The following is a 14,133-nucleotide window of genomic DNA, read 5'->3' on the forward strand; positions in this document are numbered from 1 at the left end:
AATTAAGAGGAAGAGGGAGTGTTAATGATAGCAATACAGGCCCAAAAAGGCATGTGCGTGTCGGCCAGTGAGATGGAGCAGGAACAGCGGGAGCGAGCGAGGGGGAGGGAGACGACCCCCCCGCGCGGGACGCCTGCGTGCGCTTGCCCCGGCCTGACGCCGGCTGTCACACTGCCATAGCAGCAGCTGCAGCAGTGGCAGAAATATCCTACAGTGCTGCACAAACACTTAAACCAGGGTTATTTCCCACCTTCAGCCTGGAGCTCCTGCCATGCATATCACACACACACACACACCCACACACACACACACACACACACACACACACACATATTCTCTTTGAGGCACTTTCTGGTTTCTAGTTAACTCACCCTGCATCATTTATGCCTTTGTATGTTTCATTGGTATGCCAGAAATTGCAGCCACAAATATGATTTGAAGAGATTTGTATTTCTTGGAAGGTGGGGTTCCAGAGCCAGCAGGGGGCGGTAGAGTAATCTAGTTCTCCACCTCCACTGCTGCTCTGGAGGCCATCAGCTAAGTGGCTTGAGTTCCAGCGTCGGGAAAGTAGCCCATTTCACTCAGGCACAGGCGGCAGGAGGCAGCCAGATCACTTTCAATTTTCACTGCATCTCTCAGACGGTTCAGAACCACACACACAATAACACACAACCCCCCCACAGCCCCGCTACACACATATAGGCACACACACACTTGTGTCTCACACCCGTCTATAGCTTGTCAGTGATGGGAATGTTACTGATGTGATCACTTTGCAACTTTGAGTTGCGAATGAACAGCTATCATAGCCATCAGTGACTGTGGCAAATAGTAATTTACGTAATTAAAACAATAGCCATAATTGAAAGGTAGCCATTACCCGATATTTATATAATTCTCAGATCTGCCTAATAATCAGCTCCGAGATAAACAAGCGCTAAAAGGTTAATCACTAAGGGGGGTGCTTTTTATAGCTGACTGCCTCCCACACCGGCACCCAGTTCCCACATTGTTTATGTAATGTTATGCTGCTGTTATCAGGTTGCCACGGGGACGTGATGGACGGCGTGAAAGTGCTGTGTGCTCACTGGGCCCTTTGCATGAACACGCTGATATAATCGGCCCAGTTCGGGAGCAGGCTGCCCATGATTCATACTCCATCTCAGTCTGTCAGCTCCAAAAAAGAAACGATACACGCTGTTCCTCGCAGCTCTGTGCTGAAGAACAGGTGAATCATCAGTTCCAAATAACGTCCACTGCACTGCAGTGGGTAGATAAAGAATGTCATTTTCCCTCTGATCATGTAGTCATCAAACATCACCGGGTTGCGTGAATTATGGAGCAGTTCAGATTGGCCTTTGAAGCAAGAAATATGTTGTGTTAACTCTGATAACCTCACCATGGGAATATTGTCGGGTATGTTTATTGGGCAAATTTAGGCATGCTTCTGATATGACCAACCAGACAATTATTTGATTATTGTCTGCGCAAGGAGCTAATCTCCTTTGATCTCTTGACTCACACTTTGAAGTAGAATTGCCTCTACTTTGCTCTGCCAAAGTTTATGAAGTGGGACCTTTACTGTGGTATCATTATGTAAGCATAAATAAAACAAAGTGTTAATTGGACAGAAGAAGCAGAGAGGTGAGAGAAAGCCTGACTGCTGGAGTGTTCGCCACGTCATCGTCTGTCCCACCCACATGCTCTTAGACCAGTACATTTAGCTGATGCTTTTATCCAAAGCAACTTACAATTATGACTGAGTACAACTTGAGCCACTGAGGGCAAGGAGTGTTGCTCAGGGGCCAAACAGTGGCAGCTTGGCAGCAGTGGGGCTTGAACCAGCAACCTTCTGACAACAAGGAGCAGGAGACCTAACGTACTCTCTCAAACTATAGCAAGGACAAGCTGACCAGAGCAGTCTGAGCACACACTCACACACACACACACACACACACACACACACACACACACACACACACACACACACACACACACACACACACACACACACACACACACACACACACACATCCAGGGTTATTGATCTGGTCTGGATCAATGCTGCTGATCGGTGTATTCCTGATCATGAACTCTCGACTTCCCTGTTCCCTTCTTCCACTCTTCTCCTTCATCTGCTCCTCGTACTGAACCTCCACCTCCATCAGAAGAGTGTCCATGCCTTTGATGTGACGACCCCACAGTCCATGCTGGTCTAGCCCTCTCCTCCCCCGCACTGCCCTGCCCTTCTTCTGTCTGGGGCTTTGTGACTGATCCAGACATGAGACTGAGTGAGCAGAGCAGCATCTTTTGAACCTGATATCCAAATGGTACATCCTCACTCCGCAAGCCCTATGTATACACACAAGTTCTTCCATTACAGTGCGCTGTGGTGCACTGCAATATATTGACGCATAATGCATCACACACATTTCTGTTGAAATTCAATAATATATGGAGGGCATAAGGGATAAAGTGTATTCAGCATCTTTGAGAGCGGTAGTGTATTCAGCTTTCAGCATGTTTGACAGCGGTAGTTTGCTACCCAACAATCCTTCTCTATAATATTCGTCTAGCTCTCCGTCTAAGAATACTACAGGAAATCTGCAGTCTGATCTCAGATCACTGATCAAAGGGCAAAAGGACTTTTAATGTGGGTTAATTATTTCCATGAGCGACAACAGCAGATGATTGTGATCAGAATGTTAGAAGTATTATGATCATTGAGCCAACATGAGCACTGCTTAGCCAGGGCTTCAGGAGGCCCTAGGCAATCAGTCATGTTACTTCTACAGAACAACAAATGGCTTTTTTTGGAACCACTGTCACACAAGGTGTGTAGATGGAGGTTAATTCACGCACGCACACACACACACACACACACACACACACACACACACACACACACACACACACACACACACACACACACACACACACCTACACACCTCAAGCCAAGCTCCTAGGCTGGGCTAATGTTCACTGATAAATGAATCCTGAAAGATGAACCCAAGCCCACATCACCTTCTCTTCCAACAATGTACAAGTTGCTTTTGAAAACACAACTCTGGCTAGGCTTGGTCAAATGCAACCACAGAAATGGTATTATCTTGTTCCATGTAAACTAATCTCAACATGCCTTGTCAAGAACCATGAATATCTATAAAGGCTCTGAGTGACCATTTTTGGATAAGCCAAGACTGTTAAAGCAGCCACCTGCATGGCATATGAGAGAGTTTAAAGAATCCATATGCATGGGCTAAACACTCCCTTCTCCTTCTGTACACACACACACACACACACACACACACACACACACACACACACACACACACACACACACACACACACACACACACACACAGTCGCACACTAATACACAGATCTCCTTTAGATTTGGCAGTGCTCTCGTATCCCAGGCAGACTGAGATAAGGAGAGCTCCTGCTGGACTGTTTCATGTATGGTGCAAATATGTAAACTGCCTGTGATGGCAGATAGAGGGCAGGAGGAGGACCTTCACTCCCACTGCATGCTAATTAAACTTCTGTCATTAGGCATGACTGATTAGTCATCGCTAATCACTCTGAGTGCTGGAAATCCTTCATTTTCCAAGACCTGGGTCAGCCCAAATGGCTAGAGCTCACTCTCCCAAGCAGAGCAGAGGTCAGCAGAGCTCTTAGATCTTCAAGCGCGCTGCTTTGATCGGAACCCGTGCACAGCCCTGAATTCTGAGGTCAGCAGGGCGTCAGTGGCGAACCGTGATCAAACACTGTAGCATTCCCATTAAAGGAATGGTTGATCCATGAATGTGTATAAAAAAACGTGAAAAGAGAGAGGAAGGTGGTCTTCCTCTTTTTCAGACTGCGCTTCGCCGTCTCCAGGGAAACAAAGGAAACACGTCGTCCCGGAACCTTAGAGTTCTTTCGATCTTTGGGTTTGGAATGTCAGGGGCTGGAAAGGATAAATAAGGGCATCCTGTTTGGATGAGTGCAGAGGAAGGAAAGCAGAACATCTTCAGACTAAGGCTAGTTCTGGATCTGTCTCTCTCACTCCCTCTGACCCACTTATAAGTGTGGATCAATACTCAGCTGGGGTCTGTGAGGTGTTCGGGTACAGACTGTGTGTGAAGTTTGAGCCATGTGAAATGGCTCTGATCAAATGATTCAGATGGACCTAATCATAAACTTCATGGCAAAGAGGCAGTAGGAGAGAGAGAGAGAGAGAAAGAGAGAGAAACAGAGAGCAAGTGAGTGAGACAGTATACTCAAATAAACCAGATAGTGTATTTTACAGTGGTGGTGAGATAGCAGTATATAATATGTTAGAGCCAAGTTTCAAATCAGATAAATATAACTTGATCCAGAGAAACCTTCAAACTGTAACTCGACAGGGTGTTGCCCTATTCAGCAATAACCAGTTAAGAATTGGGAGGTATTAGAGACACTTCCACTCTCACAGTGGCAACAGTTCAAAGGCCATGTGCTTGGTCCGTTTACCCCAGAGAACGATAACTCTGTCAGAGCCTGGGCCTCCAGAACTAAGCAGAGGAGCAGGGATGCGCTGCAATGCCCTTCTGAGGCGCCCCACTGCCCAGCCCATGCCAGCTACCTCGTGCATTACTGAGCCTTACCTGGCGCCCCAGAGGAACCCCGCCACTGATTTCATAGCTGGCTAGGCATGGCAGGGCTACTGCAGCTAAGTCATGAGGGGCGCAGAGCTTGGGGTCACACTGCCGTTTGCAGCAAGCGAACTGAACACGTTAGGGCTCATTTTTCCTACGAGGCTCCAAATCCCTCCGGACTATGCAGTGCCGGACCATTCCTTCTCATCACAGGATGGAGATCTTACTGGACATCAGGACACAGATGGCACAGGACAAGCTGCAGAAAAGGCTGCTGAAAGCCAGTTGCTTACCCGTTGCTTCTAAAGAACCACACTATCTTACGCGTTTAGAAAATGTTTATTGGCTAGAATGTATTAAGCACTTTGCAGGATTTCAACTAAAAGAAATATTGGTGGGGGTAGTCCTATGCAAACATATTCAGTGGACCACCCCATATATATATAAAACATATAAACAACTATAAGACAGCTATAAATGATAAAAGAACTGAGCATAAAGTATAAATCGGAACACATAAAGGGTCCGAGCAGTGGAGGGCCCTTCCGTGCTGGTGGGCCCTGACGGCTGCTCGGGGCCTTGCTGAGGAGTCAGGGGCCTTGCTGAGGAGTCAGGGGCCTTGCTTCAGTTTCAGCAGTTTCTGATCTTGTGCTGTCTCTCACCCAAACCACAATCGTTCACAGTTATGTAATTCTGGGGCTTTTAAGGTGGATTCAATTTGATAAAAAAAATTTTCGATGCACACAACACACTTACACACACATGTGCGCACACGTGCACACACACACACACACACACACACACACACACACACACACACACACACACACACACAAACACACACACACACACACACATACACACATGGGCTGAGGAACAGAGAAATCCTCATTAGTCACACATGACTAAATCATATGTGGGTGTCTGCCTGCAGGGTCACGATTTTCCAGGCAGCGTGACGGGGGACTGAGGAAAGTAGCAGGCTACTCCACTGGATCCCTACCGAGCTCCATCCAACCTCTCCCTATATGATTACCACTAAAGAGAAGCTACAGACCACTAGCTTTCCAACTAGCTCAGCCATTTGGAACTTCAGTCTGGAACACAGAGTTCGGGCCACTGCTGCTGTCTCAGTAATCAGCCACCAAAACCCACAGCGCAGTGGCCTGCAACATGCATTTGGCACATGCACCCTGCAGCACACAGCGAAGAAGAACAATGTGTACATGCGACCGCACTGCGTGCAGTCAGCCCGTTGCATGAAACTCCTCCCGGGTTTGCGGCAACATGACTGAATTCTGCTCTGTGTGCATCTCCTGGACTCTTTTTTTAACCGGAGCCCTCAGCCTGCCATCTCGGTGAAATTCGGCCCTCCGGGCTCTGCCAGCACAGAAGCTGAGTCTCTTCCCAGCTCTGGTGCCTTACATCTCATCAGTTAGTTAGAAAGCCATTTTGGAGGGGTTCTGCTGGGAGCGTTGGCCTGGCCCTGATCTGAGCGTGGGGGTGACAGGCAGTGCTGCGTGCCCCTCCTCCTGGGGAATTTACATGGATGCTCTGCAGCTCTGCCAGGCCTGGAGCGCACGAACAGGAGCTGACGATGTCAAGCCCCTGCGCCTGGGCGTCTGTGGAGGCGGGCCGAGCTCGCCGGTGCTGTCCGGGTCTGGAAGAGCTTAGCTGCTGGTGGAGGTAGGGAGGGATTAGATAAGCACTACTGGGTAAGACTTCATTTTCTGATAGCACATCGGTTCAGAATTCGTAGCATGGCAGATCACCCTCTGTCTCGCATGTCATCCCCACACCCACCAACAGCTGACTACACACACATACACACGCACACACACACATTGCTATCACACAGTATTTAACTCTCTCACTCTTGAACCTCATACTAGGACACACATTTATAGTGGTTGTTCAGAGTATTAACACGTAGAAGAAAGAGAGAGCACAGTACTCCTGTTTTAGCATGAGCCTTCTGGATGCCTAGCCCAGGGTTAAGGAAAATAATTTAACGCATAAATTAAAAATCTTCTTCTACTTTTTCATCTTTGTCTTCTTTTTCTTATTATTTACTGTATTTTTAAAACAAGTGGTTATAATATATAGGTCAGCATTAATTAGCAAACTAATGGGTTTCATTTAGTTTTCTGGTCCAGGGTAGCACCTGGAGAGTGATACTGGACAAAACTATTGTCTCCTTATATCGTCCATAAACACTCTCATCCATAAACACTGATATCAATAAACACTGCATCCATAAACACTGCATCCTTGTAAAATGGAGATGTAATCAGTTCAGTTAGGCATCCATGTTGAGACAGTAATGTGTCATGGTCTCGTCTGACCAGGTTAAACTGACACTTAGCAGGTGTGTGTATGTCCACTGAGATTTGCACCCTGTCTATGGCACTCATCCAAAATGTGCACTGTAGGGTGAAGAACCATTTTCTCCATCCTTATAAGCATGCCCATGAACAGAACACACACACACACATCAATCTGTCTCCCCCACCCACCCACCCACCCCTCGCTCTCGCTCCCCCCCTCTCTCTTGGTGGTACGGCCCTGCTGGGTTGGAAGTGTGTACAGGGCCCAGGCTGTTCGCAGGGTGATGTAATCCTCTGAGGAAGGCTGGCAGGCCTGACTCACTGGGCTTGATTGCAGACCAGTAGAAGTCCTGCTGCCTGTGACTGGCTACTGAACCACTCAAGCAGCAGACTCAGGACCCCAGCGTGGAACATTCCGTCTGGGCACTGGGGAGCAAAGACAAATACAACCCCCCCCCCCCCACACACACACACACATTTATGGCAGATTAGATACCTCTTAAATTAGAATGTCCAGATCTCTCCTGACCACGATAAGATAAAACAATGGAATTACACACTATACTGTTTAGTCTAAATGAATTTACTGTATAAAAGAGAAATCGATGATGGAACTCCACAACAGTCATTATAGTTAATGTGCAGGATTTCAATTCATCAGCTGCCCAAAATCCAAAGGTTTAGGTCCATTAAGTTCTAAATGGGCTGTCACTCTCAGGTGTGTGTTGGACACAGAACAAGAGCAGTATTGTCTCCCTGCACTCTCAGACGAGCTCTTCCTGGAAGCTTTCCCAAGTGGAAGCCAGTGGGTCAGGACAGACCTGAGTGACAACCTGATGAAATCAAGTTTTATCACCATGTCTTGGTTAGCTGAGTAATACCCTGTCCTGTTCAGGAAGGAAAGAATGCCTGCCATACTGCTGAAGGCACTGAACAGCAAACAGCTACAGCCTCTATACTCACGCTGGCTCTGTTGAATAGACTTATATGATGATGATGTTCTGCATTTTACTACAAGTAGAAAGAAATCTCATATATTTAATTGGATGTATCGAATAAATTCAATTACAGTAATAACGTGTGGTAAAACATGCATCTATGCACATATGTGTCTATGTACAAATGTACATTTTCTATACCTTTATCGGGCAAAAATATGAACTCGGCAAAACCCTTAAGCTCTCAACCATCTTTTTCCATAAAAGCTTGGTGTGAACTGGCAGAGCAGCATGTGGTCGAGGGGAGTCTGATTCAACTGGCCGTGATGGCTCTCAACCGCACTGCCTGCGGGGTGGCGGGGCTGGAGATGGATCTGGCCTGACTCTGAAGTTGCTGGGAGGTGAATCACCAGAGAACAGCCTATAAACTACTCACATGGGGAACAGCATGGAACCAATATCACTCTCCCATCCCACACACCCCTCGCACATCGGCAGAGGAGAAGAAGACGTGTTCAAAGCACTTGCTGGCCACGGAAATTTTGACCAGACGTTGATATAATGAAGAGGTCAGACTTTAGACTATGAGAGTAGTAAAATTTGCTCACTGTCTTGTGTTGTTGACCATCGGGATTTCAGAAAAGACCATTAAAAAATATATATATCTTGAGCTGGACTGGATTCTAATGCCCAGAACATTTGAAATTCTGTCATTACACTCATTTATGAAGTCCACATCTTTAAAACATCTTTTTGACATTATTACTATAATCACAAACTTACATCAAAGCAAAGGAAAAGGTACTATTTGAAAGTTAAGGATTAAAATCTCCTATATTGCAAAAGGTTATATGCCATGTCTGTGAATCTGTAGCTGAAAACCTGTAAGTCAATGAAATAGTTCATCTGAGAGACCCGTCACAGCGTGTGGGTCAGGCAGTGAGTGAGAGCTAGTAGGTGTTCACACCTGTCTAATTAATTTCCACACCCAAATTCCCATTTGTGTGTATTTGTGTGTGCGTGTGCACTCACGTATGTTACATTGGTGTGACGGCACTGTGAAGTGTATGATGTGTGTGAGAGGGAGAAGGTGTTGTTGACAGCCACCGCAGTGCGTTACCTGGCCTGCTTCCACACCATCAATTTAAATGAATGAATCATGCTGGCGACATATGTTCAGACGACTCTTCCCTCGCCAGGAGCCTGGAGGCCCTGTACTCCTGTAGCCTCATAGTAATTCCACAATCTGTTCCTCCGTGGTCTCGGGAGGAAACCCCTCCCCTCCCCGAACTCTGAAACAAAGCCCGAGGAGAGGAACACTTTCATCCAAGAGTATTATCCAGCAGTCCGTTTCGTTAGCAGTCTGTCCTCAAATGTCCTCCTCTATTGGTGCGACGTCTCCTGGAGCTACTGGGGTGTTGCTGCGGTACAGCAAAACGGCAGCCGCCCTGACACGTTACGTTCTTTCAGCTCTGATGTTTCATGGGAATTGGACCAGGAACAGTTTGCTGTACTTTCTACACCGACTATAATTTACTATAATGAAGAATTTATTCAGATGCAGTGCAGTACACGTCGCCCAGAACACCTGCTTTGGATATCAATGCTACACCACAAACTGATTCAATGTGAGTGAAATATCCCTTCACCGGCATGGCATAGCAACAGAGCAACAGGGACATGCAGTACAGTACAGCACTGCTGAGTGCAAGACCCAGTACACCCTCCAAAGCCCAGATCAACCAAGGCAGACGCCAAGCTCAGCGATGAGCTGCATTTCCTCTTTGCCAGCAAACACATTCGCAGTGGCTCAGACCCGTGCCCGGAGCTGATGTAATGGCCCCGCACGCACAGATGGCTTTGAAACTCAATGCCACCCCCACCCCCCAAAAGCCCGCCCATGCTAGCTGTTCCCCAAGCACTGGTGGCTCGGGAAAGGCCAGATTAGGGCCGAGAGCATCCGGTGCTCCAAGTCGAGAGTCAGGTGTGGTCTTGCTTGTGTGCTTAGCTCTACTGGGATTGTGCGACGTGATATTTTGCAAGAGTCCGGGAGAGAGTTACAGCCGTCAGCAGACAGCCAGGCAGCCGTGGCAGACAACAGGTGTCCTGCGCTGGAAGGTCCGCTTACTTTACGGTACTGTTCAGACAGATGGAATAAAGTAGGATTGTAAAAGACCATATAATTCTGACTGAGTCCACTGGGAAGGACATAAGTGCTAAATGATAGTAAAGCTTTGCCATGGGTTTTTTTTCTTTTTAATTTTGGGAGGAGGGGGGACTCCTGTGTGCAGTGTGTCAAAATGGCTTCAAGCAGGGAGTTGATAGGCCTGTGAAATTCAAACTCCAAAAAAATCAAACAAAAAGCAAGTGTTGATGCACTGTACAATGTCCAAAGGGTGTGGGAGTGTTCCGCATTAAGATTGGACACACACGCACACACACACACACACGCACACACACACACAGAGAGAGAGAGAGCACAGCTAGTACCCCAAAACAGACAGAGATACATCAAAGGCTCAGAGGTGTGCTCTCACTCTCCCCTCACCTCCTCTCATCTCCTTCCTTCACTCTCTCATCAGACCCTTCACAGTTAGAGAAGCACTCCTTCAGGGCAGGAGTAGGAGGTTTGTATGTGGAAAAAGGTTGTTGTGTCTGGGAGTGTGTGTGTGTGTGTGTGTGTGCGTGTGTGTGTGTGGGAGTGATCACCACCCAGGCTTGGATCATGTTTTGAGGCAGGCAGATCTGGGGGTATCAGAACGTTTAGTAAAGGCTTCTCTCACTCTGATCAAAGGGCTTGCTGAGGGAACCGTATCAGAGAGGTGGACTCGGTGCTAGAGGCTGAGATCAGCATGCTCCTGTCTCTCACGTCTCCCCGACCTCATCCCAGCCACCTTCACCACTCATATTGGCTGCTCTAGTGTTGATCTAGACTGATGTGCCTTCATGTTTTCCTAACATATACAGGGAGCTCTTCCGCTGTAGGTACGCGGCTCTGTCACCCTTTGACTATTCCAGGTACATCAAAGACATGTATTGCCCTATCTTGAAAGAGAGACTTTCTGAGATACAGAAGTATCTGCCCTGTCCATTTCCCTGTAAAATAAATGGAAAAATTGAGCAATGTGCTTTTGTTCCCCTAAGGATAATGTCAGCTTCAGAGTGAACAGAGGGTCGTTACTCCCCCCCTCCCCCCCTCCCCCGCAAACCTGTCAGGGATCTGCCATTTAAAAGTGCCCTCCAGTTCTCATTACTGCCACTGCACCACAGGGCCTAATAGTCAAGGCACCACAGCGTTTCAGAGCTCCAGTCTCCACGTATACCTATCCACCACATAGTACACAGAATATTGCCCACCACACCGGAGTAGAATTCAACACAGACAGAAAAAAAAAACAAAGATGGTGTGCAAGATGGTGGGAGGCTAAGCAGTGGGGCCTACAGAGCACGGACTGCACTCACACACACTCACACACAGGCACATACAGATAGCTCTGACCCACACCATAATTAATCAGGGGGCCAGCTAATGCTAACAACCAATGCATCACAGGCCCAGGCCTGCGTTATGGATGACTGAGGGAACAGAGGAGCTTTGGCTCCAGCGAATCTGGTGCACCTGGGCAGAAAATCACATCTGTTGCTCTGAGACTCCAGGCAATGAATCACCTCCACCCTCACTGAGGACTCCTCCACCCCTAAGTCCATTTCCCTTCAACTATCAGGAGAGGCTATGTTGTGTTAACTGTATCGCCTTTTGTGAAGTGTTCTAAAACCTTTTGGCAAGAGCTACTCTGGCTGGAACTAGAGGCCAAGAATGTTCATGGCTAGTAAAACAGGAAGTAGGAAAGCTTTGTTAACTGGCTTGTCTTTTTAGTTTGACATGACAACTATGGGTTTAATGGAGCCTTTTTATTAGGGAGCAATTAGTAGCACTAGCATTACTGGAAAGACATTTCAAAGTTCCTCCAAGGTTCCTAGTCACCGAAAGTCTAAAGGACTGACTAGGGTCTCTGTTTAAATACCATAAACCTGGGACTAGTCATGGACACTGAGCCATTGCTTCTTCTTGCATTCCCATGAGTCAATGTCTTAACTAAGAGTGTGTATGTGAGAGGACTGAAACTGTCCCAGTACATTCAGAATGTGTCATCTGTCCTGAAAAACAAAAAAACAAAGTCTTCTTCTCCTTGTAGGCAGAAATTGTCTTGACAGAGTGCCCTGTTCCTGGGCCCTGGATTTAGTAGCCTTACGTTTTCAAGTGTGGAGTGACTTAGAAGGAGCATGTAGCTTGTAGAAGAACTGATGAGATGTGGATGTGTCATCATGATGCAGGGGCCACTGTAGCTGCTGTGCGCATACCCATACACACATATGTTGTGACACACACACACACACACACAGCATGGGCTGAGATGCTCAAACAAAGCCCCACACGGAGGCATAGACTCAAGTGGAACTCATCCATCCCCACTGACCGAAGGGGGCCATTGTCTCTGTCCATCATGGGGTGATCTCATTATTTAGCCAGCCAATCAGTTGGCCTTTGGTTTAACTTGCTGGTGTGTAAAATAAGGAAGGATAGAAGATTATTCAAGCTTGTAATTCAGGTAATGAGACAATGGTCTGACCCAGTGTCTCTTAATAAGACATATTCTCTACCTTTCTAAGTCTGCAGATAATCTTATTACTTTATTATTCTTAGGTGGACTTATTATGCTGACTTAATTTGTTGTGGATTTATTGTCATAAGGTCATATTTTCCCACAATAATCAGCCTTTACAGCACATGCTAAAACAGTGCTAACTTACTTAATTCAGCAGGTGACCTGCTGTATATAGCAAAAAACTGTGAAGAACAAAAATATTCCTTGCTCAGACCCACGATACAGGCCCACTCTCTCCAAAATCTACACAGACACCAAATCAATTAGCATCATTATCATTAACATACCATTCTTGGCAAGACAAGAGACGCTGAAGCAAGACTTTGAGACATGAAGGGTAAAAACTAGCACTTCATGCCACTAAAAGCAAGAAATCTCAAACCCTCATTTCCCACCACAGAGCAGTCAGAGAGGCAGCCGCTGAGCCAAGCTCTGAACCTGCCCAGCCACACTGCTCTATTATAAAAAGCAATATAAAGTGAAGGATTATGTACAGATGTAAGTTCCACCATGGATTTTACAGTATTTCGTTTGTTTGAGTGGCCTGTGACAGCCCCGGTAGGGGTTTTGTGTCTGAAGCTCTTTACACTACCATACCAGATGCACAGAGCCCCCATCTTAAATCGAAGGGATTCGGATCTTGCCATCAAAAAGAGCGTCTGATGAAAGTCATCATGCGTGAGGAGTCATAGAATCACATTAGCCTGCTTGATGCTCTCGCCGCTCGCCTTACCTGCTCGTCGTGAGGGACCTCCATCTTCAAACATCCAGAGCGTGCACTGAAATGCTATTTGTCGCACTGATTGGCAATGCCGTTCCGTTCCAGCAGTTCAGACGAGTGCCCTCAAACGTCAGCTGGTACACTCTTGCGCGAAGGTTGCAATCAAGTCGACGGGATGAGAGGCTCCGAGCCAATCACAGACCTGCTTGGCTTTGCTCAGGATCACGGGGGATAAGTACAGCCTTAGTTGCGCAGTTGCTGCAAACGCTCTACATCCCGCTGTTGATGTTGGCAAAGACTTTCGCGAGCCAGATTCCTGAGGCCCACATAGCACATTGAGCGCAGGCACCATATCTGTTCTTAATCACAGCTGCAGAGGAAAAGACCTTGCATGGGAAAACTCATGTCAGTGTAAAATCTACCGCATCTCGCATGACCTCAGAGAGACAAATGAGAAACATGTCAATGCCAGAAATGCCTTCTTTCTTCACCCTCAAAATGGAAAGAAAATGCAAATCAGTTGTGTAGCACACACACACACACACATAAAAACAAACAAACAAAAACCCATCTCATGGATTCCACATCACAAGGACTTTGTGAATTCTATTAAGCTGCCTTAAATGCTAATGTGTCCTCAGGCATACTGTTATCTTGCCATTTGTGTATGACTACCATTAGCACCAGGACTCGGGGAGTTCTACTAAGTGGGAAATGGGTGGGAGAACCAGTGCAGGTGTGTGGCTCATTTTCGCAGGAGGGACTCTGAGACTAACGACCGTTAATAAGCATGCAGGTGCTCTGCCTACTGGGCACGTGGAAGCCACAGTGCTTTAAAAGTTTTTGGTGGTAGGGGGA

At 47.0% G+C, this 14,133-nt stretch overlaps 1 protein-coding gene across 2 annotated transcripts in view; it reads right to left on the reverse strand.

The window, feature by feature from the left end:
• rnf144ab (ring finger protein 144ab) overlaps positions 1–13,400 on the reverse strand; it is a 46,509-nt gene extending 33,109 nt beyond the window's left edge. Inside the window, exon 1 of one of the 2 annotated variants that reach the window (XM_081717929.1) lies at positions 13,288–13,400. In XM_081717929.1, the coding sequence (XP_081574055.1) occupies positions 13,288–13,311 (24 nt within the window). In that variant the 5' untranslated portion in view covers positions 13,312–13,400. The remainder of the gene's footprint in view (positions 1–13,287) is intronic. The other variant, XM_081717928.1, reaches the window with a different exon arrangement.
• Between the last annotated feature and the right edge of the window lie 733 nt (positions 13,401–14,133).

This window comes from Electrophorus electricus, chromosome 7, assembly GCF_041902795.1.
Source record: "Electrophorus electricus isolate QZ-2024a chromosome 7, ASM4190279v1, whole genome shotgun sequence".
Taxonomy (NCBI): domain Eukaryota; kingdom Metazoa; phylum Chordata; class Actinopteri; order Gymnotiformes; family Gymnotidae; genus Electrophorus; species Electrophorus electricus.